The sequence below is a fragment of the Dama dama genome, chromosome 19, assembly GCF_033118175.1.
Source record: "Dama dama isolate Ldn47 chromosome 19, ASM3311817v1, whole genome shotgun sequence".
In the NCBI taxonomy this organism is placed as follows: Eukaryota; Metazoa; Chordata; class Mammalia; order Artiodactyla; family Cervidae; genus Dama; species Dama dama.
In genome coordinates, this window is record NC_083699.1 from 71,173,954 (window position 1) to 71,201,859 (window position 27,906).

At 52.1% G+C, this 27,906-nt stretch overlaps 1 protein-coding gene across 3 annotated transcripts in view; it reads left to right on the forward strand.

Annotated features, from left to right (window-relative positions):
• RUNX1 (RUNX family transcription factor 1) overlaps positions 1–27,906 on the forward strand; it is a 264,480-nt gene that overhangs the window by 219,297 nt on the left and 17,277 nt on the right. For 2 of the 3 annotated variants that reach the window (XM_061167359.1, XM_061167360.1), the window contains one exon: positions 1,327–1,518. The exons of the other annotated variant lie outside the window; for it this stretch is intronic. In XM_061167359.1, coding sequence (XP_061023342.1) covers positions 1,327–1,518 — 192 coding nt within the window. The remainder of the gene's footprint in view (positions 1–1,326; positions 1,519–27,906) is intronic. 3 annotated transcript variants of the gene reach the window in all.

Consider the following 27,906-nt stretch of genomic DNA (forward strand, 5'->3'; position numbering starts at 1 on the left):
GGGCTGGAATTCAGGGATCATCTTTCTCACTGAGGAGGGGGTCGGGCATGGGGAAGGCCGCTGGAGTGTGCCGGCAAGGAGGCTGCTTCCCCAGTCTTGTTTTGAGGTCCCTTGACGATGGAGGGGGGGATGTGAGCTGTGAAATTGGTCAGTGGCTCTTTCTTCCAATGAATTGGTCAAGCCCAGCCCCACCCCTCTAACCCTTGTGGCTACTTGGGTACCTGGGAGCCTCAGCTCTGCTCGACAAGCCTGAATCTCTGCTTTAAAGACATTGTGGAGACTCCCCTGGCCATCTGGCGGTGAAGACTCTGCCTTTCCACTGCAGGGGGCACGGGTTCAATCCCTGGTCAGGGAACTAGGATCCCACAAGCCCAGAAGTGCAGTCAGAAAGTAAAAATACATTTTTTAAAAAGACATTTTGATAAAGAACTAAGGGAGGAAAGAGGAAGCTTAGCCCTCCTCCTGGCCCTTCTCTAGTGAAGGGTTCTTGCTTGCATCTTGGTGACGGTGACTGACGAGGAGCTAGGCAGGCGAGGACACTTGCTGGCTCCTGTGGTGCTGAGGGTCCCCCTCCCCGCCTTGGATTTCCAGAGGCCCCCCGGGGAAGCATCTTCACTCTGCTGGCAGCCCGCTCTGGGCTCCAGGGGACCCGGGCTGCTGCGAATCTCAGACCCGTGGAGGCCGAGCCCGGGGAAGTCGGCTCCAGGGAAGAGAGGATGCTCTCGGAGAGCTGGCGAGGAATGGAGAAGGGGCCCTTGCCCCGCACTTAACAGGAAATCTGACCTCCCGGGGCTGTGGTTTGCAGCCACACCTTATTTCCTGTTGGCCGAGCTCGCTGCTAAGCTCCAGGGCCCACTTCGCTGCTCTGAAACCAGCCAGGCTTGGGTGTGTGCTGGGGGGCAAGCTGTTGGGGCTCCTTTTCCAGCCCACAGTGCAGGGCAAAGCAAGTGCCAACGTTCTGCCCCTTCCCCCCTTCTCCCGCCATGCATCACCACTGCCACCAAGCCCAGCGTGCCCTCTGCCTTCTGCCCCCTGCAGATGGGTGCGGAAGGTCGAGGTGGGCGCCCGGGGCCAGACCAAAGGAGTGCCCCCCCGAGCAATATGACGAAAGGGGTCCCCCATCTGCCGGCCCCGAATCCCCAGGGGTGCCTGTGAATGTGCAGGTCTCCAGCAGGTCCACGTGTGGGTGGGGAGGCAGTGAGGGAAGAGGGAGGGGAGACCCAGAAACACCCGACTTCTAGCCAATCCGCAGTGTACATTTTCTGATCTCTTGCCTCCCTCCTTCCTTGCCTCCCTCTCCCCCTCCCCACCCCCTCCCCGCAATAGGACATCGTCAGAAACTAGACGATCAGACCAAGCCCGGGAGCTTGTCCTTTTCCGAGCGGCTCAGTGAACTGGAGCAGTTGCGGCGAACGGCCATGAGGGTCAGCCCACACCACCCAGCCCCCACACCCAACCCTCGGGCCTCCTTGAACCACTCCACTGCTTTTAACCCTCAACCTCAGAGTCAAATGCAGGGTAAGTACCCGGATGGAGCCCACGTGCCGCCTCGCCCCTGGGCAGAACCCACCCAGACCCATTGTGGCTTCTCCTCCCCACTTCCCCGGACCAGCAGCCTGGGAGCTTGCTAAGAGCAGAGTGCACCCACCTGACCCAACCCAGAGCTGCTGAGTCATAGCTGCATTATAACAAGACCCCCAGACTGAAAGGCCCTGCTACAGAGGATATAGAGAGGGTGTTGCTGAGTCGCTCAGTCCTGTCTGTTTCTTTGCGACCCCCTGGACCGTCACCCACCAGGCTCCTTTGTCCATGAGGATTTCTTCAGGCAAGAATCCTGGAGTGGGGTGGCCATCTCCTTCTCCAGGGGATCTTCCCGACCCAGGGATTGAACCCATGTTTCCTGCATTGGCAGGCGGATCCTTTACCATTGTAAATCTAGATATGTTTATATCCCTATGTAGATCATGTCTGGAATTTCTTAAGCAGGAGCTCTGGCCATGCCATTTTCTCACTTGACTTGAAGACACACATGGCATGCATCAAGCCAGGTGAAGGTCAAGACGTTTCACGTCCTTCCCGATTATTTGTGGGGTTTGTATTTTATGCATGTCCTTTTGAAAATATAAGGAAATAGGAGTGTCTGGACACCGTCCTATTCAGGGTATTCATCGCAACTAATGAATTTGCAGTCAGTCCAGAGGGTGGGGACTCTCTGCTCCCACCACGGTGGGGGTTAGCTGGCAATGGCCAAAACACTGTAAAACACAGTAATTGCATAAAACCCACTGTACCAAACGAGATAATACCCAGAGTTCATTTACACTGCAGAAAGCACTGACGTCAGTGATTATTTGCTCTGTGATACCATTTCAAATTTCCGAAATGCAGTGGTTTTTCTCAGGGCGTGTAGAACACAGCTGTGTATGGTAGGGTCACAGTAAGATTCCTTTCTCAAAGGGGCAGGCTTGCTTGACTCACAGGAAAAGATAAGGGGCACATCTGGGCAGGTGGCCAGCAGGGGACGTGCACCTGCCCTGCTGGGACAGCGGAACTTAGATTTCCTGGGCCTTCTCTGTGTTCTGAGCTGTTATTGTGAGATGCGCAAGAATCCCAAGTCCTTGAGGGTTTCCAGCCCATAGCTTTCTTTTGGGATTAACACATGTGGGGCTTTCAAAAGGGAATTCCATCGTCTTCCCCAGAGCCTGATGGCCCATGCTGTTCGCTCACACTCACATCTCTGGGGAAGATTCTCTTATTTGCGTGAAAAATTCCCAGGGATCCCCCTCATGTAAGATCCTATGCAGACACAGGATCTTAAGGGGTCTTTCTGTAGATTACCCCTTTGGTGGACAGCAGAAACCCAAGCTTGACTTTGGGAGGGCTGCGTCTCATCTCCAGTTGCCTCTGAGATGTATTTAAGAAGAGGTCCCACGAAACCATTGGTTTCCTGGTGCCTCATCATCGCATACTCATTCAAAATACGCGTATTGATTTTTTGAAATTGCAAAATGCAAGCGTGTGTGAGAAATTAGATCAAATGGCACATTAAGTGAGATGGGCTTGGTGGGGCGGGGGAATTGCTGCTTTTCTTCTAAATAGAATAAAATTCTTTAGGAGATGGCCGGATCTTGTGTTCAGGGTCGTTTACATGCGTGTCATCTGCAGGATTCCGCTTGTAACATCCAAGGGGAGACTTCTGTTTTCTTATCCTCTCACGGCGTCACTGACCATTTCTACTCCTGGGCAGATAAAGGGATTTGCCCTTTTCTGCTGCTCTTAAAACCAAAATTATGAAGCATTTTGAAAGTCAGTGGAAACTTTAACCACATGGGGGCCGGTGGAAACCATCACCAGGAGTCTGGCTTGGTTTCGGTTTTGGTGAAGAGTGAACCAGATCTGATTTCTCTTCCTGGTCAGATACACTCTCTTTACCGAAAAGAAAATGGTGGGCCTGGGGGTGGGGTGTTGAATTCTTATCCTCAGCCATCAGCAGCTCTCGGTCGGAGGCATTGCCACTGACGGGCATTCCTCAGCTCATTGGAATACTGTATGCTTAGCACAGTATCAGGTTTAACCCCCTTTCTTGTTCCTTTTAAAAACTTTTTTACTGCTGCAACCTCTAAGTAATAATAACTTGCTTTGAGAGTGCCCTGGAGTCTTAGTTGCTACTCTATAGAGAATGTGTTAACTATGTCACCGATGTCCTTTCTTTCCAAAATATGATTTGCCGTTCAGGGCATCACTTGTAAAATTGTAGGAACAGCTTTTAAAAAATAAGTATCTGGGAGAGTTTTATGTAAAACGACTTTTCCTTTTCCTTTCTTTTTTCCCATTAGAAATCTAATGCTTTTTTACTTTCGTCCTGTTTCGAGTAGACCCTTGGGATTTTTTTTTTCCCCCTGAAATTAGAAAGTTAACAGGAATCACAGTAAAGTCTCTTTCAGCCAAAACCTTCATTTTGTTCTTGATGGGTATGAAAATGGTTATTTTCCCAGCTTAGCACTAGAGCTTCTATATTATATTTAAGAAGATGCTTTGTATAAAAATTCAGCATGTGTTTACGGCTCTCTTTGAAATGGCCGCAGTAGTTGGAAGAAAAACATCCCCATAGTATTAACAAGAGCAGTTTTACAGCCGTGCCGAACCAATGGGTGGATGTTTTCAGCGTGGCAGAATCGTCAGCAGTTAGGGGCTCCGAGAGATCCCAGGTCGATAGGCTGATGGACCCGGTCTTTCTCGGGCTTCATCGGAGGGTCGTGCCTGGCCCTTTAACTCCTTCAGTACGGAATCACAGATCTAAGATACTGCCTCTATTTATCTAGAATCAGATGTGCTTAAGAAGCACTCAAAATAGGCACCTCAAATGATCTGAAGCAGGGTACGGATGGAAAAGGGGGCTAGGTTGCCATGCCACCAAACCACTGTTTATTTGTTGAGGTTTCAGCTATAAAAGGGCTGAGGTTAATTTCAACTTCCTACTTTACCAGGTCTTAAAATCAAAGAGAAAGCCATTTGGTCATGGCTGCACATTTAAGCAAGTCAGGACATCATCACGCACTTGTGTGGCCGAGTTTTAGATTTCTTTCCCAGTCACAGGAAAGAAAACTCGACACACGTTCTTTTGAAAGATGGACCAGGCAGAGTCTAGACAAACAGAGAGCCGCTGCTACCGCGTCAGCCACACCTCCCCTGAGAGATGGCTTCAGGCAACCCGAGCAAGTAGTTTTAAGAATCTGACTCCTGATTTACCAAAAATGACGAACCACGTTTAAGCCATGTATGTAACTCCCTCCTTTCGGGGAAAACAGAGACAGAGTGAAATCTACTGGTGCAGAAAACTGTCAAAACCAGAGAAACTTAAGAAGCCAAGTTTTGTTTTTGGTCTGTCTTGCCGTCAGCATCAAGGAGGCACAAGGCTTAACTCTTTAATGGGAACAGTTATCTTTTGGTACAAGTCAGACCTTTTTTGTACATTGTGTTATTCCTACAATCCTGTAGGTGTGGTTTATAGGCAGAGAAACTGAACCTCAGAGGTTAACGATTGCCAGAATTCTCCAAGATGGGAAGTGAACTCAAACGGAGACCCTTTCTGGCTCCAAAACCAGTGCTAGTGGGTGGCAGTTTCTCCCAGCTCCCCACCCTTGGATCAAGGACTTAGACACAGGGCTGGTCTGTGTCAAGTAAAACTCCCATTGCCCACGGGGAGATGGGAGAGGTGCTGGGCTGGTCATTCCCTCGGCAGTCCTGATTAGACTGGGTTCTGTTATTGTGAGGTATTGATAATGAACCGTTAGGGCTGGACTCAGGGATGGTGGGCACCTGAATACACTTCCTGCTTTGGAGACATGTGTGTTTTTAAAGATGGGGAAAAGAAGGCTGAACTCAGAATAATGACACTCTGAGCATGCACACGTGAAGGAAAGATGTGTGGGTAGGCAGAGGGCTTCTTAGCTGTCCATTCACTTTATTGGGGCAACCCTTCCTGCGTGGAAGGCTCTCTTGTAGGTTCCAGTGGGACCAAGGCCTTCTTAACCTCCAGACCCCAGCAACGTCTGATCAGCCTGCAGGAGTGTGGGTGCTCTAAGACTTGCATATGGCTGGCGGGGCTTGACCTCTTAAATCATCTCCTAAATTTTAATATTCCAAGTTATTTTGTTCTGCTAGTGATTTACGCAAAATTACTTTGGAAACACCATTTTCTGGTACTTATTATCTGGGTAGCTTTTTGAGATACTGAGTCGACTTGGCTTCTCAGCTATACTGAGTTACTTATGTCAATCTTTGTCAGCTGGATTGACCAAAGAAAAAAGAAAAAGAAACCAAAACCTTTTCACTTTCTGTAGGAGGAGAGAGAAATTCCCTTTCCAACCTTGGGGGTAAAATAAAATGCACAGTGTCTCTTCCCTTCCCTGTCCTCTTTCTCTCTCTCTCTTTCTCTTCTAGCAATTCTAGAAGTTCAAAAACAAGGTAGGAAGCCGGGAACAGTTGCATTACCTTGGAGATTGCCACTCTCCTGTGTCAATCTACAAATGGTCATGGTTACGCAGAGCAAAATATTCAGGGTGCTAGAAATCAACTTACAAGACATGCTATGAACATGAAAAGGGAGTGATCTAAACATAGCTCTCTTATCTAGGTGTAGTAGAGTTTGAGAGCCTAGCAAGGTCTACAACAGCAGAATCTTACACGGAAAACAAGCCTGGATCAGGTGTTCCCATGAATAAATAAACATAAATAAATGTAAGAAGGCAGTGGGGAAAGAGGGGGAGGGAAGGAAGGAGAAACAGTGAAATGGACACAGAATGAAGAGCTCTGCTGGGCTCCTGGTGGGCGATGCTCGCCCCTCTTCTCATCTGTAGGCAGAGAGGTTACAAGGTGTTAGAACTAGATGACTGGAGAGAGAAGAACTGAGAACTCACAGTACTGTTTTCCATCTTCTTGACTGATACAATGTATCAGTATTAAGGCAAGCTTGAGAAGCTCATGCTATCAGTTGCATCATAGACATTTAGAAACTTTGGGGATGAAGGATGGAGAAAAAGTTAAGTTTTGGGGTTTTTTTTTTCCTTTAAAAAAGGCCCTCAGGCCTTGGCTTCCCAGTCTGCCTGTGGTTTCAGCAGTGTGGGCTGCCCTTGCTTTCCATCCGAGACCTGGGGCGAGTTACAGAGTGGTGCTCAGTGGTGGCCCACCTTGCTTTTCCTCCGCACTCTATTTATGGACTGTGTGGTCATCAACACAGAACTCCCTTGAAGAGTGCTGCTCCAATGCCTGTGATGTATTTACAAGCACCTCTCAGCTAAGTACTTAATAAACCAGCCCTTCAAAGGAGCCGCCAACCTGGCGAGCTGTCAGCACCCTAGTCATCATAAACCACATTTTAGCAGGACCACATTCTCAGACCGAGCGTTTTCATGGATGTCGTTCAAGGTGATCAGACCATGCTTTCCGGAACATGTTGTTAATGCCTGTGGACATCTTTCCTAATTAGAGGAAAGAAGGGTTCATTTTAGGTCTTGATCCTAATGATAAAGTATTCCTTCTGTGAATTTGATACATTCTGAAATGGGCCCTTATGCTTGTGATCTCTGGGCCAGTTCTCTCTCCTTATCACACACACCCCCAAAGGTTTTTGTTCAGAAAAGTAAGTTTTTAACACAGCTGTAGCTGGAACACTCATTTGCTATTGCTGATAAAACAGTAGGAAGGTTAAGCTGCAAATCTCATGGCCAAGAAACATAGCGGAGCCTGGTGGCTAAGAATGAGTTCAACAGGCAGACCACCTTGGCCCCAAATTGGCCTCCACCACGTTATCACTGCAGGACTTTTGGCAAGTTACCTAACCTCTTAAAGCCTCAGTTTCCCTATCTGCAAAATGGGAGTAGTAATTACTTTTGGCGATCCTAGAACCACTGCGAAAGGTCAAACAGCAGACATGAGGGCTAGCCCACAGGTAAGGCTTAGTAATTATGGGCTGTTCAGATCAGCATCACCAAACCAAGCATATTAATTTCCTACGGCTGGTATAACAGATTGCCACAAACTTAGTGTCTTAAAACAACAGACATTTATCCTCTTCTGTTTCTGGAGGCCAGGGTCCACCATCAAGGTGCCACACGCCCTTTGAAGTTCCTAGAGGAGGAACCTTTCTTGCCTCTTCCAACTTTCAGTGGCTTCTTGCATCCCTGAGCTTGTGGCCGCATCATTTTCCACCTCTGCCTCCTTCTTCACATGGCCTCCTATGTGTCACCCCCTCTTATGTCTCTAAAGACATTTGTGATGGGATTAGACACCCACCTTCCCCTAGATAACCCAGATGACCTCATCTCGAGATCCTCCACTTCATTACATCTGCAAAGACACTTTTTTTTTTTTCCCAAATAAGGTCATGTTCCTAGTCCTGTGGGTCAGAACATGGACACAGCTTTGCAGGGACACCATTCTACCCATTACACCAAGTAGAAGGGATGGGGGCATCAGCTTGAGTTCAGAAGCAATGTCCCCTTGTCTGTTTCCCCCAAAACAGATGTGATGGGCAGGTAGATGTGAACTCTGTGTCTTATGCCACACTTAGACATCATCCAGGTACTCTCATTCAGGCCCTGACTTGCTGGAACTCATATCAGGGTCCTTTTATTTCCAACCACAAAAAAAACATGATTTTTTTTTTTCCTAGATGAGATCAGATAGTTCTTAACATTTCCTAGCGCACCTATGTTGATGGGGTCAGAGGACCCAACAGTGGTAGAGAAAGGGCATCGTCCCTGGAACATGGAGGTGATGAAAAGCAGGAGACAGGAGGCCTGGGTGCCTTTCGCCCTGGCCCCCAAAAGCTCATGGCATAGTTAGTGGCTGGGAGTAAGCGTAGGGACAGAAGATGACATGGAGACCGCAGCCGGCCAGCTGGGATGGACTCAAGAATGTGACCGCCTGGAGCCCAGCATATCACTTGTTTTGAACAAGCTGCCTTGTTAAAAATGGCTTTAATGGCCAGGCGCTGTGGACCAGAAACCCATTGCGAAAGGCTTGTGATTCACTTTGCATATCTCATAATCCCACATTTACAAATCACCCGAAGATAGCCTTTCACATTTGGATATTTAAAAACAAAACTTTGACTGCGGCCATGAAGTAGTATCAGAGTTTACCAAAAGTCTGTACCCAGAGAGGGGCAAAGAGTAGAAGCCGATAGGAACAAAAAGGCTCTGGGGAGGGGAAAAAAAAACACCTGTGTTTTCTTATTGGCTGTAGTTCTCCGAACGGAGCTGGTCTTCCTCATTTGTATCATTTCCCTACCACCCCCCCCAACCCCCCCACCCCCATCATGGAAGAGAAATACAGGTCCACCATCATTCAGTTATTTTTGTACTCTTTAAAGTTCAACATGTATGATTTAAATAATGCTGAGGAACGGGCATTACTTCGGTCTTCCCCCACTTCCGTCTGGCCCTCTGAGCACCAGAGCTTGGGGAAAACGTACAGAGGCAGGGGGACGCTCAACTCTTCCCAGCCACTTCAGGGTGTATTTGTATTTTCACATTTTATTTGCAAAGCCTTTAGCCCCACATGAGCTTTCTTATTATTGAACAATTGCTCTCAAAGCCCTAGAGCAGCCCAGTTGTTAACAGAGATTAAAGATCCAGATTGCAAAACTCCTCCGGTAAATAAAATCTTGACTGATGAACCCAGTTTTTTACCTGTAGACTTCTTTTCTGTAATCTCTTTCTGGCAGAACATGTGATGTTTTGCTACTAGAGATTCAGTTACCAGCCACAGTAAATAAAACAAAATAATGATAATAATGGTATAGAACTCACCCTAAAAACAAACACTGGCCAATCATATTTATTTCCTGTTTCTTTGGGCACTTCTAATAATTTATGGGGGGTGGGGGATGGGGGATGGAATGTACCACTTCTTATCCAGTTGATTTTTGATGATCAAGCTTTGGAGCATCTTCAGATTGAGTATCTAATTCAGGCTCTTCCAAGCGGCATGGAATGTAACATGTACTGTTCAAAAGAAATAAGTGTTTTTCCAGGGAAAACAGAACCATGGCACCAGGCCCCTGAATGAGCCATGAGTAGGAAAGACAGTCCTTGGGCGGAAAAGACAGTCCTTCCCTCCAGACACAGGCTCAAGTACCAACACTTCGGGGCCCATCGTGATTTCACACCAGCTCAGGGTTAGCTTTGGGGTCAAGAACATTCCAAGTATCATTTCATGATGGTGGGAAAGAACCTCTAATTGTAAGCAGTAGCAAGGTCATCCTTCTAAAAATGGGACCCCCCCCCTCCCACTGCTGCTTTCGCACCTGGAGAAAATGTGGACAAACAGGCGGAGGAGGCAATGGGGGACTCTGGCCCGAGCATTTCCTCAGGTCACTTAGCGGCTCATGTAACTTGAGCGTTAAAACACACACCACCATGGGCTGCAACAGGACTTATTTCTGCACACCGCTGGTCCTCCCACCCAGCGTCGCTGGATCCGGGCCTCATAAGTCAGTGTCACCAGGTCTGGTTAATGACAGATTTGGGTCCTCGCAGTGGTGGGCTCAGTCCTTTGGGGATCTTGAAGGAGGATGCATTATGGTCCTTCAGATCTGACACTTGGGTGTGACCACGCAGGGGTCAGAAGAGCAGAGCATCCCTAGGGCAGGTGGGCGAGGAAGGTCCCTGAGGAGTCTGCACGACCCTGGGAGGAGGATACAGCTCACCTGTCTTAAGGCATGAAGTCTCCAGACCCCATTTCTCGCTGATTCCTACTGCGGACGAAGTTCTCTTTGTCCTTCAGCTTTGTGTGTTCGTTCCAAGGCCAGATCAAGACCCAGAGGGCTTATGCCGTGCATCTTGGGACGGGCTGCACACAAACACTTGCTGGGTAGGTATCTCAGGGTACAAAGGGAGAAAGAAATAACCTGACAAGTGATCGCACTTCTTGGAGTTGTAGGTCATCCGAGGAAGTGAACCTGATTGTTGTATTATGTCTCCTGGGGGTTATCCCACCGTTGTGGCCATTAGTGCATCTCTCTGTATGTATCAGATGGCAGATTATATAATGATAAAGTTATTAAAATATCTGCAAAAGTCAGCACAAGCTCAAGGGCTCAACTTGGCATTTCTGCCCATTAAGTGGTTTATTGGGATCGTTCCTCTCGGGGTCTGTTAATCTTCATCCGTACTTGGTTGTAAATCACCTGCCATGTGGATTGACTGGCGTTGCCTGAGTTTTAAGCTGTGCTTCAGTGGGCCACCCAGTGGGTCATCCAGTGGGACTGGGATCTTCAGGATGAACGTGGAAACTTTTGAAACATGCAGTTCTTTCCCCTGCCTGCCACTCAGGTTTGAAACTGCAGCCTGTGTCTGTGTTGGGGTCTGGGTCCCCGAAGAAAGACGAGGACATTGCCTGGTTCTCACGTTGACTGAAGGCAATCACAGAGTAACTGCGGTTCGCATATCTGGAATGATTGATGCTGTTGGCCACTGTAGTCCCCCCCACCAACCACCCACAGTGTGTATGGCATGGTCCTGGGGGTCTTGCCTGTTGTGTGGTTCAGGAGCTGTCAACCACGTGAGTCCCCACCCTCGCCCATCATGAAGGCCATTAACGAGGTGGCCCTAAACTCTAACAGGTTGTAATTCTGGGCAGATTCTGGGGCTCTCGAGGATTAACTCCCACTGTTCTCAGGAAGCCAGCAAAGATGGCCCAGAGCCCCCTTTCCCCAACTCTACTCCCCTGATTAAGAGGCTCTTTTCTTCATAATATTTTTGCTACATGATTGGACTTTCTAAGCCACCATATGTTGCTAAATGGGAAAAGCCATTGCCCAGACGTGGTTCTGTTTAATATGATTCTCCACGAATTACAAAGCTTGACTTTACAATTGAATTTGTGCAGAATTATGGACGGCCAGTTCAGGTGGAAGGGAGAGGAAATCTTGTTATTCTTATTCCAGAATCCCTTCCCGATTTCCTCATTTGATTCTTTCACGCCTTGGGGGAGGGCGGGGGTGTTGAAACGCCTTAGAGCGTCTGTAAGGAATTTCTCTTACTTTTCAAACTTCCTGCCTGGCTGTTCACGGGAGCACACAGTGGCCTGCGGATGTCAAAGTGGGATGCCAGTTCTGTCCATCCACCCCATCAGTCAGCTGTTCCTCCCACCCTTTCATCAGAGGGACTCCAAAAACACATGGAAACACCCAGAATGCAGTATATGAGGAAAGAAGAATCTGGGCTCATAGGTGTGGATATGGATAATGGAATTCAAATGCCAGGTTGGCCACTTCCTGATTAGGTAACCTGGCAAGAATTGCTTCAGTTCTCTGCCCTGTGATCCCCATCTGTGAAATGGGCACAGCAGTGATGGTGCTTAGATCACTGGAGAGTTGTGAGGATGAAATGAGTTAATATACACAAAGCACTGGATGCCTGGCGTGTGGCATTGACCCTCATTTCTTCGTGAACAGGGACTGAGATATATTTTTGTCATGTGTTTAGCATAGAGGCCGGTACACGTTAAACACTCCTGTGTGGTCAGTGATCTTTTTACTATGATTGCTATCATCATGCTTTTGTTGGTAGTGTTGCTGCGTGACCAGGGCGTTGCACATCTCTTCTCTCCTGTGAGCCACAAGCTGCTCTGTGATAATGACCTTGTGTGTCTCCTTACTTCCAGGAGCGATGAGAGCCCTGGGGTGGACAAGGGCAGGAGTGGTCCTAGCGTCATCTTTGTTCATGTTTGGTTTCCTTGGGTAAACTAACAGGAGGGCCCAGACCCACTGCTCCACAGGGTCAAATGGAATGGAAATGGTTACAGTTGAAAGTGAAAGTCGCTCAGTCGTGTCCGACTTTGTGACCCCTTGGAACTCTCCAGGCCAGAATACTGGAGTGGGTAGCCTTTCCCTTCTCCAGGGAATCTTCCTGACCTAGGAATCGAACTGGAGTCTCCTGCATTGCAGGTGGATTCTTTACCAATTGAGCTATCAGGTTACAATTGAAAGGGACCTTAAATGCCTTTCTGTGTGTGCGTGCTAAGTCACTCAGTTGTGTCCGACTCTTTGTGATGCCACAGACTGTAGTCCACCAGACTCCTCTGTCCATGGGATTCTCCAGGCTAGAATACTGGAGGGGGTTGCCATTCCATTCTCCAGGGGACCTGCCTGACCCAGGGATTGAACCCGCGTCATCTTAAGTCTCCTTCATTGGCAGGCGTGTTCTTCACCACTAGTGCCACCTGGGAAGCCCAAAAAATGTCTTTCTGGAAGTCCTTCATTTCATGCATGAGGCATCAAGGCCCAGGGAGTGTCAGTGAGTGGCCCGCTGGGAGACAGACTTGAACTCTTAAGTCTTAGGGCTTGGTCCACGGGCCATCCTGCTGGCCCCCGGTCCTTCTGTCTGGGTGGGGCAGGGGTGGGCACAGCTCGTGGACTCCTCTGTCAGTACAGAGGGTACCCCAGGACGTTTACTCCTGCTCTGCCCCTCACTGAGATGAGATGATGAGATGATGGATCCCCTAGTTCAATTCTGTATCATGGCTTCTCTTTTCTCCATCTTTTCTCCATCTTTTCAATACTAAATTTCCTACTGAGGGAGTAGGGATCTTGTTAAAAAGAACACCCATCTCAAGGCCACCCGCTGTCCTCCTCAGTCCCACCGAGCGTCCCCAAGCCCTGCTTTGGGACGCGGACATGGGTACAGCTGCAGGGACGCTTCTGACCACCGGTCCCATGTGGGCAGCGGCTGGTGGGGGGGGACCCCTGACCCGTCGCCTTACGTGCCTGTCCCCTTATGAATCGGACACATTCAGAGAATGTGAATGGTCAGCCTCTTCTGCATTTTGGATGAACCACCTACAAAAGGCTTTCTCTGAACCGCGTTTCACCTCCCTGTGCCGAGTCTGCCCACAAGCCTGGGCCTTGAAAGCCTGCTTGTGGCCTGTGCCGCCTCTGGGCCAGAAGCGGGTCAGGAAACAGGTGTGGAGGGTGACGGGCGGGGGTCGCAGCCGTGGGAGTGCATCGAGGGGGCGCCTGGGCAGGCTGGGGCTCAGACTGAGCAATGGTCCCCCCTCGTCCCCCGCCAGGACGCTGCCAAATCCCATGCCATTCGCTCCCTGAACGGTGTCCGGCAGGGACAGCCAGGCTGCCTGGCCAGGCCCCAGCATCCCTGCGGTGGCCACGCCCTTGGTGGTGAATTCAGGGTCAAGGGCATGGAATGGCTGGGCCAGTGCCACCCGGAATCGTCACAGGAATTCCACGAGTGAAGTCCAGATGCCTCTCTCCTTGAGGCGCTGTACCGAGGTGGGGCTTCCAGGCTCCTTCCTAGGTTGAGATGCTGTGATTCGGTAGTTGTCTTTCTTAAATGATGCTTCATTCAGAGGCGATGGGAAAAACAGGAGCTTGGAGGCTCTGCTCTAACTAGCAGCACAGACCTGCCATCTCCTCCTCACCTCCCACAGCCTGTCCTGACCACCTGCCCCAAGGCCTGGAGCTCTGGGCTCTGCAGATCCCAGGTTCCTAAGGACCAGATACGAGGAGGAGGCCAGTGATGGGTGTTTGCTTGCTCCAAGAATCCCATCCACTCAGAAACAGAGCATTCAGAGGGTTTGCAAGTTTTCTCCCAAAGATGATGATTTCCTCCTTTAGGCAGTTCTTACAGAGGTTTCCCTTATGGCTCAAATGGTTAAAGAATCTGCCTGCAATGCAGGAGACCCGGGTTCAATCCCTGGGTCGGGAAGATCCCCTGGAAAAGGGCATGGCAACCCACTCTGGTATTCTTGCCTGGAGAATCCCATGGACGGAGGAGCCTGGCAGGCTACAGTCCACACGGTCGCAAAGAGTCAGGCACGACTGAGCGACTAATGCTTTCACTTTCAGGCAGCTCTTATATAGTGACTTTGAACTTCTGACCACTGGAGATGAGTGTTCAGAGAAAGCTAAACCAGCATGAGATGGTTCCCCCACCTTATCAGATAGAGGAGATATTGGAAGCCCAGCGAGGTGGAATGACTACATGAAGGTCACATGGACAGCATCCGTATTGGAGCACTCGGCTTCCCTCTGTCTGTCCTGCCCAACTCAAACACAGCCTGAGTCTTTGGTTAAGAGTGAAAACGAAGCTTCCTGAGCAGTCCCTTCAAAACAGCACTTAGGAAGAAGCAGAGGCCGCTGGAACAAGAAAGGGCAAACACCAGTGTGCCTCTGCGCACTGCTCCACCCAGTTTCTCATCTTTATATTTCCAAAAAAAAAAGGTCTCAAATAACCCAAACAGGCAGGGTCTGATCTGCAGACAGTCTGCAGGCATCCGCCCAAGAAACTGCCAGTCGGCCGGTCCATCCTCCTCTGATTTATGTTGTGTGTGTTAAGCCTTAAATTGTTGAGACTCTGGCTGGCTGCAGTGGTATTACTGGAGGGTTGGTGCATGTTTTCGGCTCACAGAGCTGGCTCCGGGGACTGGAGGTGTTGGCCCCGAATCAAGTCCAATCTCACACCTGTCTGAGACAATGAGGGCCTTGTTAGACGCATCTCCAGCCCAGGCGGCTCGGCCTGCTTAATTCTCGACATTCAGAACAGGGGCGGGGGGGAGACCTGGGCAGGGGGTGGGGTGCCAGTAGAAGCCAAGCTGAGCCTGGGACATGCTGGGGTCACCACCTCCCTGGCCCTCTCCTCCCTCCCCACCCCCCACCCCATTTTATAAACCTTTCCTTATTTTTGGAAATTAAAAAAATACAAATAAACAATACCAACAGTAGCACCCTTATGAAGGAGAGTTTCCTACTGCAAAACAAGCAGCTCAGGGCCTGCTGGAGACTAAATTCAGTCGCAGCCCCGGGGTGGTGGCGGGGGTGGGTGGCGAGGAAGTGGGTTTGTGGGGTGCCTTAGCAGGGGTGGAACACCAGCCCCCCACCCAACCAGGGCTGATGCTTGAGCTCCTCCCGCGCTGATGGGGGTCTTTTCCTGGTTTTCCCTTCCATTGCTGACATGTCAGTGATGAGAGCGGAAGGGAGCTTCCTGCTCAGCTTTGTATCACGATACTCACAACACAGCAGATGGTGCCGTCGCGGTTCCACCTTCCTGTCCCTTGTCGTTGGCAGAGAGGACACGGCTGGCTGCCAACACTTTAGTCCACGGACCCTTTGCAAATCCGCTTTTTCCCCCGAGACCCCTGACTCCAGGCAGCCACTTGGGAGGGACCTTTTCTGGGTCCAGGCTCGCACCCCTCAAGGCCAGTGGCTCTGGGTGGTCGTTATTCAGTCAAAGCCATCCTGGGATGACTTTGTCTTCATAGGAATGGGTGGTGTGGAGGCCCGTGGGACAACTGTCCTGAAGGGAGTCCCCCAGAGTTAGAAAAACCGCCCCTTGGTGCTGGACTCCCTGGTGGGGCGCCCACCTCGGGGGTCCTCTCTGGCGGAGCTGCTGTGTCGTGGGGGCCGACACCTCCCAGCCCCCCTTCTCCATAAGCGAGGCTCTTATCCTGAGCTGGGAGGCGTCTGGGCACCGGCGGTCACTCCGTTCTGCAAGAAACAGGCGGCCCTATCCTACTCGCTGGCAGACGACTGCCTAAGCATTAAAGCGCCCGCGGGTCTCATGACCTCAGCCTTGGAGACACAGCACCGGACACCCAAGGCCTAGGACTTACCTGAGGGGCAGTGGGGCCTGGCATTTTCTTAGCACAAATCATCTTTTTTTAAAAAAAAAATATTTCTTTATTTATGGCTGCTGTTGCCTGGGCTTTTCTCTAGCTGTGCTGCTCGGGTTGCTCTCCGCGGCAGCTCTTCTCTTGTTGTAGATCACGGGCTCTGGGGCGTTCGGCCTTCAATAGCTGCGACACGTGGACTCCTGGGCTCGAGAGCGTGAGATCCATAGTCGTGGCGCTTGGGCTTAGTTGCTCCACGGCACGTGGGATCTTCCCAGATCCGGGGATGGCCCCTGTGTCCCTTGCACTGGCAGGTGGATTCTTTACCACCGAGCACAGCAGGGAAGCCCCACACAGATCGCCTGGAACAGGTACCTCTCTGTGAATATCAGCCAAAGTCCCCAAGGGACAAGAGGCTCACTCTTCAGGGGCAGCACATAAACAGCAAGGGACAGACTAACCTGGGGACTCTGGCTCCCCCCTCCACCCTGGCTGTGGTTCCCTTCTCTGTGACCTTGGGTGTGACCTTGACCAAACACGGTGAAGACCCCGTGCGGTGGGAGGTGGCATCGCCCGCCTCCACTGCAAGGCTCCTCCTTCTGTCTAGACACGTCACCCGGCAAGGATCTGATGACCACAGAAGGCTGGTCCGGAAATAACAGGGCACCTTCCCCACTGACCTCATGGCTCTCCATTCATCAGAGGCCTGGCCTGTATGGGCCATGAGCTGTTCCACGGTGAGCCCACCCATGCTCTGAAATGACTGAAGAGGCAAGCAGATAAGCCAGTGGGGCACTGAGGCTGCGAGCAGTTGTCTTTCTCCCTGCCTTCTCTTCTGGCCTCTGAACACCAATTGCCAGCCCTGCCTACCTGTTTTGGTCCATGCTGGGGCCCACCCAGAAAGCCCTGACCCCTCACCCCCTCCAGCTCCCCGTCCTGCCCCCTCTCCTTGAGGACATCTCTGTCCCCACCAACAACCGAACTTCCCTCCTCCTGGACCCATCGGTTGGGACCTCTCTCCCCGCCTTCTTCCCTCCGTCTACGCTGTCCGTTGAGACCCGGGGAGGGTACAGGTTGGCTGCTTTTCCAACAGTCCTGGGCTCCCAGGAGCGAGCACGTGAGGTTTCTCCCCCCATGCTGCAACCTCATCGAAACCTCAGAACGCACCCCAGGGCTGCCTCTCCGACGGTCCGCACAGGACCCCACCCACCTGTGCCCAGTCCTCCCCATCCGGAATCGTGGTTCTGAGAACGACAACAAGTTTTTTCCTAGAAGTCCCAGGCCAGGTGGGGAACTCTCTCTGGGATGTCTCCAGACCCCATGACCCTGGCCCGGATGCCCGGCGTTGCTGGGGGCGGGGGGCGGGTAGGGAAGGAGGTCAGTGAGCATCATCGAGCAAGCATTCTCCCTGCTTTCAAGAGTTGCGATGTTTAATCCCAGCTTCAGAATTTCCTGCCCCAAATGACTTCCTTCCTCCCCAGGCACCTGCTGCCTCGGTGCTTTAGTTCCTTGCTTTCGCGATCTGCCCTTTCTGTGATTCCCAGAGCCCATCTAGGAGCCTGGAGGGGGTGGGAACCTGCGGGGCCCACCTGGGTGACTCACTACCCCTCCCTGGGTCCTTTCCCTCCACTTTCGTGACAAGGAGGGAACCTGGAAGTCACTCTGCTTCTTCATCTGCCCCCATCACCTTGCACAGCTCCTGTTAACTCAAGCACTGCCCCTTTCCCTTGCCTGAGCCGCCCACCTAAGCCAGACTCTCTCGTGTCTTCCTTCCCTCCATCCAGCATCCCAGACAGCTCACCGGAGCCTGTCATTCAGATGCCTGAACCTGGCTTCCCATATTTAATGATGGCTCGGAACCCCAAAAGTCGAGACGAGGTTGTCTGTCCGTGGCTTCCTCCTAGCACCGTCCCCCTGACCTCACTGCCATCCCCTCGGCACCTGTGTCCTGTCCCCTCGCCCACCCCCTGTGTCCCCTCCTTCTCCAGCAGTGTCCATACATAGATCCCTCTGGGTTCCAGCACTTTGCAAATCCGTCCTTCCAAGTTTCACTTTTTATCTTGCTAGCCGATCTTACCTTCCCACCCCTGATCGCAGCCTCTTGCCCAAACTGACCCACTGACCGACCTCAGGGGCCCGGGTCCCCAAATGCTGAAACCTTTCACTGCCGTCCCCTGGAGGGCCTCCCTCTGTGTCTGATAGGACTACGGAAGTCCGGTTAACCCCCTGCTCCCAGACGCCCTTTTCACGGTCACATTATCGTTTTCAGCTGGTGGACGGAGGACCATTCCAACACATCTGTCTGGTCTCTGTCTGAAAAAAAGGTACTGAATTATGGACCAGCGGCTGAAAAGGTGTTTGCCACCTGCCTTATCAATCTTCCTTTTCACTTCTGTTTCCTCTCCTTCAGCCCCTCAGTTCCAATCAAGGGGAAAGCACTTTGGACATGCTGTTGAGACTGGTTTGCTGGGGTTTTGTTTTGTTTTATTCAGTGCCGGCAGGAAGTTCCTGTTTATTGCAAAGGTGGTTCATTTCCAAAGACATTACAGACCAAAGCAGCTAGCTCTAGGATGATTTCTTGCTGCCTTTTTTTCAGGGTGGTACACAATACCAAAAAATAAAATAAAATAAACCAATGGGAGAGAGTCAGCGAACACAAAGGGAGATGTTATAATAGGCTTTTGTTGGTACTTGCAATTTCTTGTTGAAAAACAGAGCAAAGACCCTGAGGTGCTGAGGTGCGGACAGAAGCCTGATGTTATCGGGCCCCTAGAAATCCTGCCTGGAGTCCAGTGGCAGGCAGGATCCAGAACTCAAAAAGACAGAGGCAACTGGTCTTGCTCAGTACAAACGGTGCTTTTAGTCTGTCGTAAACAGCCTGTGCCCCAGGGCTCAAATCCTTCAAAAGTTTGCCTAGGTAATTGCGTTTCATTGCCGTCTGGCATGTGCTCGTCTGTCTAATCTGGAGGTTCAGACAGCCAGGCCAAAGCTTGCGAGACTGCAGGAGAACGAGCCCGTGAATTTAATCTACTTGAAAGACAGACTAAGACAAGTGCGCCTAACTCATTATTTTAAGTGATGGCAGCAGAAGAGGGTATGGCACTTTCCATAAAGGGGTTTAAAGTCAGCACGTTGGTCGCGGCCACTTGGCAGTGGAAGGTTATTAGGAGAAAAGGCAGAACCCGGGTGACCGTGTGAGCCTTACTGCAGATTCCTTGCTTCTGGGAGCCTGCCTCTCCCACGACCACCCCCAAAACACCACAGGGGACGAGGGACAGGGTGGGGGGGACTTGGGAGGGGAATGGTATCCCCCCCTACCTCATTTTGAGTTGCATTATTCATGAATTCACAGCAGCAGCGACAGATTTCCACTTCCACTTGAGATCTGGGGCTGTCTAGGCTTCATTTCAGAATGGAAGGGAGACATAAGCGGAGTCAGGACTTCCCAACCAGCCCCACAAAGCTCAGATCTCAGATCTGTAAGCAGGAAAACCTACCGCTCCCCAGCATCCAAAGAGCACTGTACTTGGGGGCTACTTCTGTATGTGTGTATATATATTTGTTTGTCAAGCTTAGACCGGCTTCTTTGTTTTGTCAATATCTGGTAACTAGATGCAGGGTAGGGGTAGCTGGCTGCAACCATCATAGTAGAAACAGCCCTCCACCAGCATCCAGCAAGTCTGTCCCCACCCCGCCACAAACCTGCTGTGGGGGACAGAGGGAGCCATCTCACCTCGCCACGCTTCTGTTTTCTCCGACGGCAGAGGGTTGGGGGCTGGCTCACAAAGGCTCAAGGTTGCTTTCTGCTCTGTCACCCCCTGAGATGTTGGAATGAGACCTTAGACATGCAGACAGAGATCTGCATCGTTATCTGGTTACGTGTGACTCATGCCCGGGGAGCCCAGGGGAGGCAAGCGCCAGCCTGTCCCCTTTCCCAGGTGGCACAGCTGACTGTCAGCTCGGGAGGAGTGGTCTCATCAGTCGTGCACACCGGCGGCTCACCCAGGGCTTGGCACACCAGACACCCGAGACCGGGGGCCAGGCTGTGAGACTGTGGGCAAAGCGGCCATCCCCAGCCCTGGCACCCTGGCCACAGCGTGATGGCGGACGAATGGCCTCCAGCCACCCCTGGGTTCCCAGAAGGGCTCCAGAAGGTGCCTTGTTGCTTCAGCTGAGGGTTCCACTTGTACTCAGCCCAGGACTTGTGCTGCATTAAAATTCTCTATTGACTCTGGGGGCACTCTGGAAGTCACAGCGTTCGGGTCTGTCATCACGGTTGGACACTGGGGAGGTGCAGGCCTACCCTGGACTGGGTTTTCCTGAAGCACCTCTGGCATTTGGAGCCAGGTCATCCCCCTGCTGTGTGTGGGCGGGGTGGAGTGAGGGGCGTCCTGAGCCCTGGGGGATGTTAAATACAGTGCCCTGGCCTTCACCCATGCAATGCCAAGAGCATCCCCCTTACCCCAGTGGTAACAACCAAAAACATCTCCAGACGCTGTCCAGTGTCCGCTGGAGGAGACACCGCCCCTGTTGAGACCCCTCTGGGAAACTCACAAGAGTTCAGTTGTTCCACCAGGATGTCAAGGTCAGTGTCGACCACAGACAGCAGCCGCCTGGACCTCAGGAGTAAATCCACACTGACCCTTGACTTATGCAGGCCAGGGTCATCCCCGTTCTCTGGGGCCAACCCTGTACTCCAGGGTCATCCTTGTTGCTGAACAAGAACAGCTAATTGTCTGCTCTGTCAGACTTGGCTTTTAATTTTTTCTAAAAAAAAAATCTTCATTTTAGTCCAAGTCACTAAAAACCTGCTGCATCTCCGAGGAAGCCTTCCTTGACCTTGAAAATCAAAGCGGTTCTCTGGAGGGAGGTTCCCCACTGCCGGGCCCACAGTATCATCTTTCTCAGGGTGACCTCATCTATCAAAGTATGAAGGTTGTATTTGAAATGCCATTTACTTTCTCTAAGTCAATACGTGAAGCTGTGGCTCTTTAGATCATCAGAGGTCTGCTTATTGCCAAGAGTTTTTGTGCATGTGGATGTGTCAGTTTTTAAATCCAGGTCCGCGCCGCAGTTTAAAAGGAATTCCAGCAGATTTCTGTTTGCCTTTCTGAATCAGAGTTTGGGGTGATGGTCCTCTGTGAGCGCAGATTGCCCCCAGATGAGTCTGCCTTTATTAGTCTGCGTCCTTTGTTCAGAGCACCAGGGATGAGCCTGTGAAAGCACTGGCAGCTCTTATCTTCAAAGGCCTCCTCCCTGCCGCAGAACTCCACCTCGGCAACCTGTGCTATTCATCCGTTGCCGTCCCAGTTAGTTCACGTCAAGGTCAGTTCTTCGGGGTGTGCAGAAACTGCTGCAGGCTTAAGTGAGCTGAGCCGGTTCCTCTTGTGTGGATCTCCCGGCGGGTGGGGTGGGATGGGGAGACGGCGTGGGGGGAGTGGAGGCAGGGGGAGCCATGGGATCCCACAGGGGAAGCCGACAGGGATGCCCCCGGCTCACGAGCCAAAGACACCTAGTTATATTCTGGCTCACAGAACTGCCACCAAGTGACCTGGTGGCACAGCTCTGCTTCTTCCTTCCCATTTGCTGCTCTGCTGGAAAGTGTCTGAGTAGTGAGCGATTTTCAAAAAAGCACAAAAAGCGTAAAAGGAGCCATTTCTCGAGAGGGAGGGGGAGGTGGGGTTCTCTGTGTAGGGAGAAACCTCGTGTTTTAAGACGTCTAATAAAATGTTCCTCCTCCCGAAAGATGTTTACGGACGGGGAACCAGAGCTGGTGGGTCTGGAAGGGCATCCTGTTCCAGGGATGAAAGCGGGATGCTGGGGTCAGGACGGCCGGTCCTGCAGTCGCCCCGAGGTTAGCAACAGAAAAGGTGGGAGTCTGGGAATCGCAGCGCCTCGTATCTCCAGCATGGAGAGGACAGGCTGCCTCCACGTGCCATCACTGCAGGCGCAGCAGGGTGGAGAGAGGAGGGTCAGGCGTTGGCAATGCCCTGGAAGAGGGGAGATATGCATTGCTCTGTACATCCAGAGACTCTTCCAGCGTGTAGTGGACCGGTGGTGTTGGAGGAGATGGGACAGCCAGGAACCATACAGTGCTGGGCTGGTCCTCAGGCAGGCATGGAGTGTCCCCCGCGAAAGGATGCTAGAGAGGTGCAGATGGGGGGGGGGGTGTCCCAAGGGGTCCGAGCCCCCAGTCCTACGGCTGGCACTCCCAGGAGCCTGGGCTGATGTGTGGGAAAGGGGAAGGCTTGAGTGTGCAGGATTGCTGGCGCCAGCCAGCGAGGACAGGAGGGGAGGATGGGAGAACGCTGGGCGGGGGGGCTGCTGCTTTGGCCGGTGAGCGCACATAGGAGGGCTGAGCTCGCCGCCCCCCCACCCCCCCACTCGGGGGTTCCCACACTTCCCTTGTCTTCTGTGAGGATATTCTTCTGGCTGGGAGCTTGGAATGGAAGCTCTTAAAGAGCCATTGCCATGAACCTGAGTCCCAGCCCCCCGAAGGGGAAGAACCACGCATCCTTAATGTGCATCCTCCACTTTCTGGATTCTCTGCAGCGATGGGTACCCTCGGTGGGGAGGCCGGTGGGGAGGATGGTGCTCTGGGGGGAGGCAGCCCGTGTAGGTGAGCCCTGACTTCCCGGCGAAGGGGCTGGGGGTGTTTTGCACCAGGGACCTCGGGGCCAAGGCCCAGGCAGGTTTCAGCCCCCTCCTCCCTCCAGTGGGACCATGTGGGTCCTCTCTGGACATGGAATCTTCCTCTGAAGGGACAGGGAGTGAAGACTGCAGTACAGTCGCTCAGTCGTGTCTGACTCTTTGCGACCCCATGGACTGCAGCTCGCCAGGCCTCCCTGTCCATCACCAACTCCCAGAGTTTACCCAAACCCATGTCCATTGAGTCGGTGATGCCATCCAACCATCTCATCCTCTGTCATCCCCTTCTCCTCCTACCTTCAATCTTTCCTAGCATCAGGGTCTTTTCCATTGAGTCAATTCTTTGCATCAAGTGGCCAAAGTATTGGAGTTTCAGCTTGCTTACTGGGAGAGGGATATTGTGTGAGCAATGATGGGGTTGGAATCCCGTCTCCTCTTCCCGGGATGCACCCCCCCCACAGGTGGGGGGGGTGGGGCACTGAGTCTCCCGTGGCTTAAGCTGCTTGCCTCAGCACACGGGGAGCGAGGGGCAAGCCGGGGGCTCAGCCCTCATCTCTCAGAACCTCCCTCCAAGCCCTGCCCTTGTTGCAGGCCCTTCCTCCCAAGGGGTGGCTCAGAGACAGGTTCCCAAAACCCGGAAATGTCTGGAGCCACTCAGACCAAAGGCGAGTTCAGCATCTTTCGTGTTGTAGTTCGCCCTTCTCAAAATGGTCTTCATTGCACTCTGTTTCCCTATTCATGTGAGTTCTTCTGGTTTTATCGGGATGCTGTGCTACTGCTTCAAGTCAGAGTGTCTGGTGTCAAATTCATTCGGGATGCATCAGGGGCCACGTCACCTGAGAGCACAAAACGCAGAGGATGCCTGACGGGCTTCAAGCCACTCTTAGAATGTGTGTGAGGACAGCCCAGAGCAGGCGTGTGTGTGTGTGGTGAGATGGATTTTTATTGAGACTTTACAACAAATGGGCTTCCCTGGTGGCTCAGCTGGTAAAGAATCCGCCCGCCATGCGGGAGACCTTTGTTCGATCCCCGGGTTTGGGAAGATCCCCTGGAGAAGGGAAAGGATACCCACTCCAGTATTCTGGCCTGGAGAATCCCACGGACTCTCAGTCTACGGGGTTGCAAAGAGTCGGACACAGCTAAGCTGCTTTCACTTAGGACAAATACATAAATCTCATGATAATAGTAAAATTCGTCAAAAGGTTCTAAGTTTTTACAAAGCCGCAGGATGGGGTGGGACCTCAGAGGCAGCCAGCCTGCAAAGTGGCCTCCTGGGGACCTGCTGTGCACGTTTCCAGTGCCATAAGCGCGTCCTCCAGTACCGGCAATTCACAGTCACCTTCTGGCCCCCCAGGTCCCAGTGACATCATCACTCTTTTTCTTGCTTGCTGCCACCTTGAGGCATTTCAAGGACCCTGATCTGCCCAGGGGACACCTGTTACTGTATCTACTTCATGGGAGAGGTCCGGCTGCCTCCCTGAAAGTCCTGTAGGTCCCCTCTCCCACCCCCATCTGCAAGGGACTCTGACAGCCTCACGCCCTGGGCCACGGAACAAAAGACTGTCAAACCTGCACAGTCCTCTTAATAGCACGTGCTGCCCTCGGTGGAATGATCCCTCATCAAATTCCGTTTCTTTAGTGGTACTCGGGGTTCCCTAGGGGCCCAGTGGTGAAGAATCCACCTGCAGTGCAGCAAACATGGGTTCAATCCCTGGGTCCGGAAAGTTCTCTGGAGGAGGGCATGGCAACCCACTCCAGTATTCTTGCCTGGAGAATCCCATGGACAGAGGAGCCTGGCGGGCTACAGTCCATGGGGTTGCAAAGAGTTGGACACGACTGAGCGATTAAACAGTCCTGGGGGGTGGTGCTGTGTGTCTCCCACACATGGCTTCCCGCATGTTAGGTGTCAGGAATTTGGCTCCTATGAGGGAGGGTCCTCATTTACCCACCGGGGTGGGGGGTGCCGGGCACTCAGCCCCAAGCTAGAAGCTGCCTGAGATCTCCCAGCCTCCTCTCTGGCTCATCCCTTTCAGGACCAGTGAAGGGGGCGAAGTTGCTGGAGATCAGTGGTTGGGAGCAGAGAGATACCTTTACCCTCTACATTCTGAGATTTTTTTGTTGGAGGAGACAAGATGTGGAGGAGTGGACAGAAATTAGCAGGGCGGTTGTGGAGTAATTTGAATGTGCCTGTGATGGCCTGGCCTTACCGGAATTTACCAGCCCATCTGCACAATCAGTTCAGGCCTGGAAAGTGTGTTCGGGGAGGAGGGGGGCGGCAGAGGTTCAGAAAGTGAGGGTGCAGAAAAATCTTTACTGGTGAGATGTCTGCAACGGATGTTTGTCTGACAGTGTCCAGGGAAATAATTTGTCTGCAAGGCAGGGGACATAGCCGAGGGCAGAAGGTGCCTCCCTTTCCCTTGGGAGCAAGGTCCCTCTGGCCGTGTGACCTGAAGGCCAACATCCCTCCGATGCAGGGGACAGTGCTGGCAGAGAATCGGGTGTTATCCAGACCCTTGTCTCTTCTAGAAGCCAGTGACTTATCCCCCGAGCCCTGCCTCGGAGACGACGGTGCCTGTGTCCAGAGCCTTTTTCCAGACGTGGCTCAGACTCTGATCTGGCCGAGGGGAGCGGCCTCGTGGCAAGCGCTTGGACGGTTTCCCCTGGGAACTGTCTAGCAGGTCTAATGAGGAATGGCTCTTTGCGTTTATAGAGCGCCTTTCATCTGCGGCGCTCAAAGCTGCTCCACAAACAGTAATTAACTCTCAACACCTGTGAGGCAGGTGAGTCTGGTCACCCCCATTTGCAGAGATGAGGAAACAAGAGGTTTGAGAGGCTGTGCTGAGCCACGGGAGGAGCTGGGGGTAGCTCTGGGTAAGGACCAGCATGCTGGACTCCCAGCGCCCTGACCACAACGTCGGGAAGCCTCTCCCTGCCAGGGAGACCTCCCCCGCTGACAGTGTGGGTCCCCAAGACAATGAGGGGGTAGGGACGAGGCCACAGTAGGCAGCCTGCCACCTCCTGGGCCCTCCAGTCAGCTACGAGGATGGGATCCCTCAGGACCCCAACCGTCTTTAAAAAAACGCAGCATCCTCAGGCAGGTCTCTGCCCCTGCCTGGAGCCTCGTGCGTCCCTTCGGAGTAATTGCTGGAACCATGGATGCTGCTCGCTGTACATGACTAACCAAGGAGTCTGTGGCCAGAGGAGACAAATAAATGGTGGGCAGATCCCCGGAGCTCTTCCGTAGCTTCTTAGTCCGGCACCCAGGGCTGGCGGGGACCGACTCCCATTACCAGGGGCTTTCACTGATAGCAGCGCCAGGCCGATGGGTGTCTCTGCCTGGGCACACGTGTGAGGGGCCGCTGTGCCTGCTTGCTGCGTGGCTGTGCCACCTGCATTGCAGAGGCCGGACGAAACAGGGCTTCGGACGGACAGCTGGACATTTCAGGAAATGCCTCTTTTGTAGCAGAGCCTGACCCGGCTCTGAGGGGGGCACTGGAACCTCTGGGAGTACCCCCTTTTGTTCCCAGAGGAGCCTGCATCTACCGTCCGGGGGTCCCAGACAGGGAGATGCCAGTGAGCCGTCACCGGGGCTCGCCCTGACACATCGCCTTGGAAACTGACTCACATCTCTGAGTCCTGAGTCACATCCTGTTGTGTGTGCTGAGGCCCCCAGGAGGGCATTACACCAGCTGCCCGTGGCTGAGGTGAACTTGGAGGGCACCCTGGGAACTGCCCTTCTGCCTCCCAAGCTTGAAAAGGGGGTGCGGTGACGGGGGCGGGAATCCTCTAGGGAGAAAGCCGGCGCCGCCCTGAGGGTTTGTATGTTCAGCACGTTGGCTTGGCTCTTCTAAAAATAGACACTGGGCATGTATACAACTGTCTGGTCTTTTGTTTTCAAGTGGCTCTGAACGGTGACTGAAAGAGCACGTCTTTAAAGAGGCCAACAAGACAGCCAAGGAAAGGGCCTTCCAACTCGAACCAGCAACAGGGCCCCCATCAACTTTCTCCTGGCCCATGGGGGAGCCAGGTTTCTCAAAAACCTGGGGGTTAAAAAGTCCATAGACAGACATGAGTGTTCACAGACCCGGGAGGCATCTCTGGCCATAATCTCCTGTGGCCCTCCAGGAACATGAGGACAAAGTAGGGCTTTTTTCCTCTTCTTCTTCATGAGAGAATGCGTTTTATTTTTAACTGGAGTGTAGCTGCTTTACACTACTGTGTCAGTATCTCCTTACTGTTCGGCAAAGTGAATCAGCTGTACTGAAATCCCCACCCCGCTTCCCGTCTGACTGCAAGGAGATCAAAGCAGTCTAAAGGAACTCAGTCCTGAATATTCACTGGAAGGACTGATGCTGAAGCTGAAGCTCCAATACTTTGGCCACCTGATGGGAAGAGCTGACTCATTGGAAAAGACCCTGAAGCTGGGAAAGATCCAGGGCAGGGGGAGAGGGGGACGACAGAGGATGAGATGGTTGGACGGCACCACCAACTCAATGGACATGAGTTTGAGTAAAAACTCTGGGAGTTGGTGATGGACAGGGAGGCCTGGCGTGCTGCAGTCCACGGGGTCGCAGTCGGACACGACTGAGCGACTGAACTGAACTGAACTTCCCGTTTAGGTCACCACAGGGCACGGAGTAGAGTTCTCTACAGTAGGTCCTCATCAGCTAGCTTATACACAGTACCAATAGTGTCAATATACGCAGTATATATATGCCAACTCCAATCTCCCAGTTCATCCCAGCCAGCCTCCCCTCCCCCTTTGGTGTCCACACGGTTGTCCTCTACATCTGTGTCTCTATTTCTACCTCGCAAGTAAGATCATCTATACCATTTTCCTAGATTCCACATATATGCGTTAACATCCAATATTTGCTTTTCTCTTTCTGATGCACTTCGCTGTGTATGACAGCTTCTAGGTTTAAACTCTTCAAAGAGCAGCCTTTGGTTTCCTTCGTTTTCCCTCCCTTTCTTGTATCAGATTTCTTTGACTTCTATTCTAATTTGTATTATTTCTTCTCTTCTGCTTGCTTTAGGTTTATTTTGCATCTTCTCTACTTTCCAAAGGTGGAAGCTTATTGGTTCTGAATCATTCTTCTTTTCTAATAAATGCATTAAGATGCGATAAAT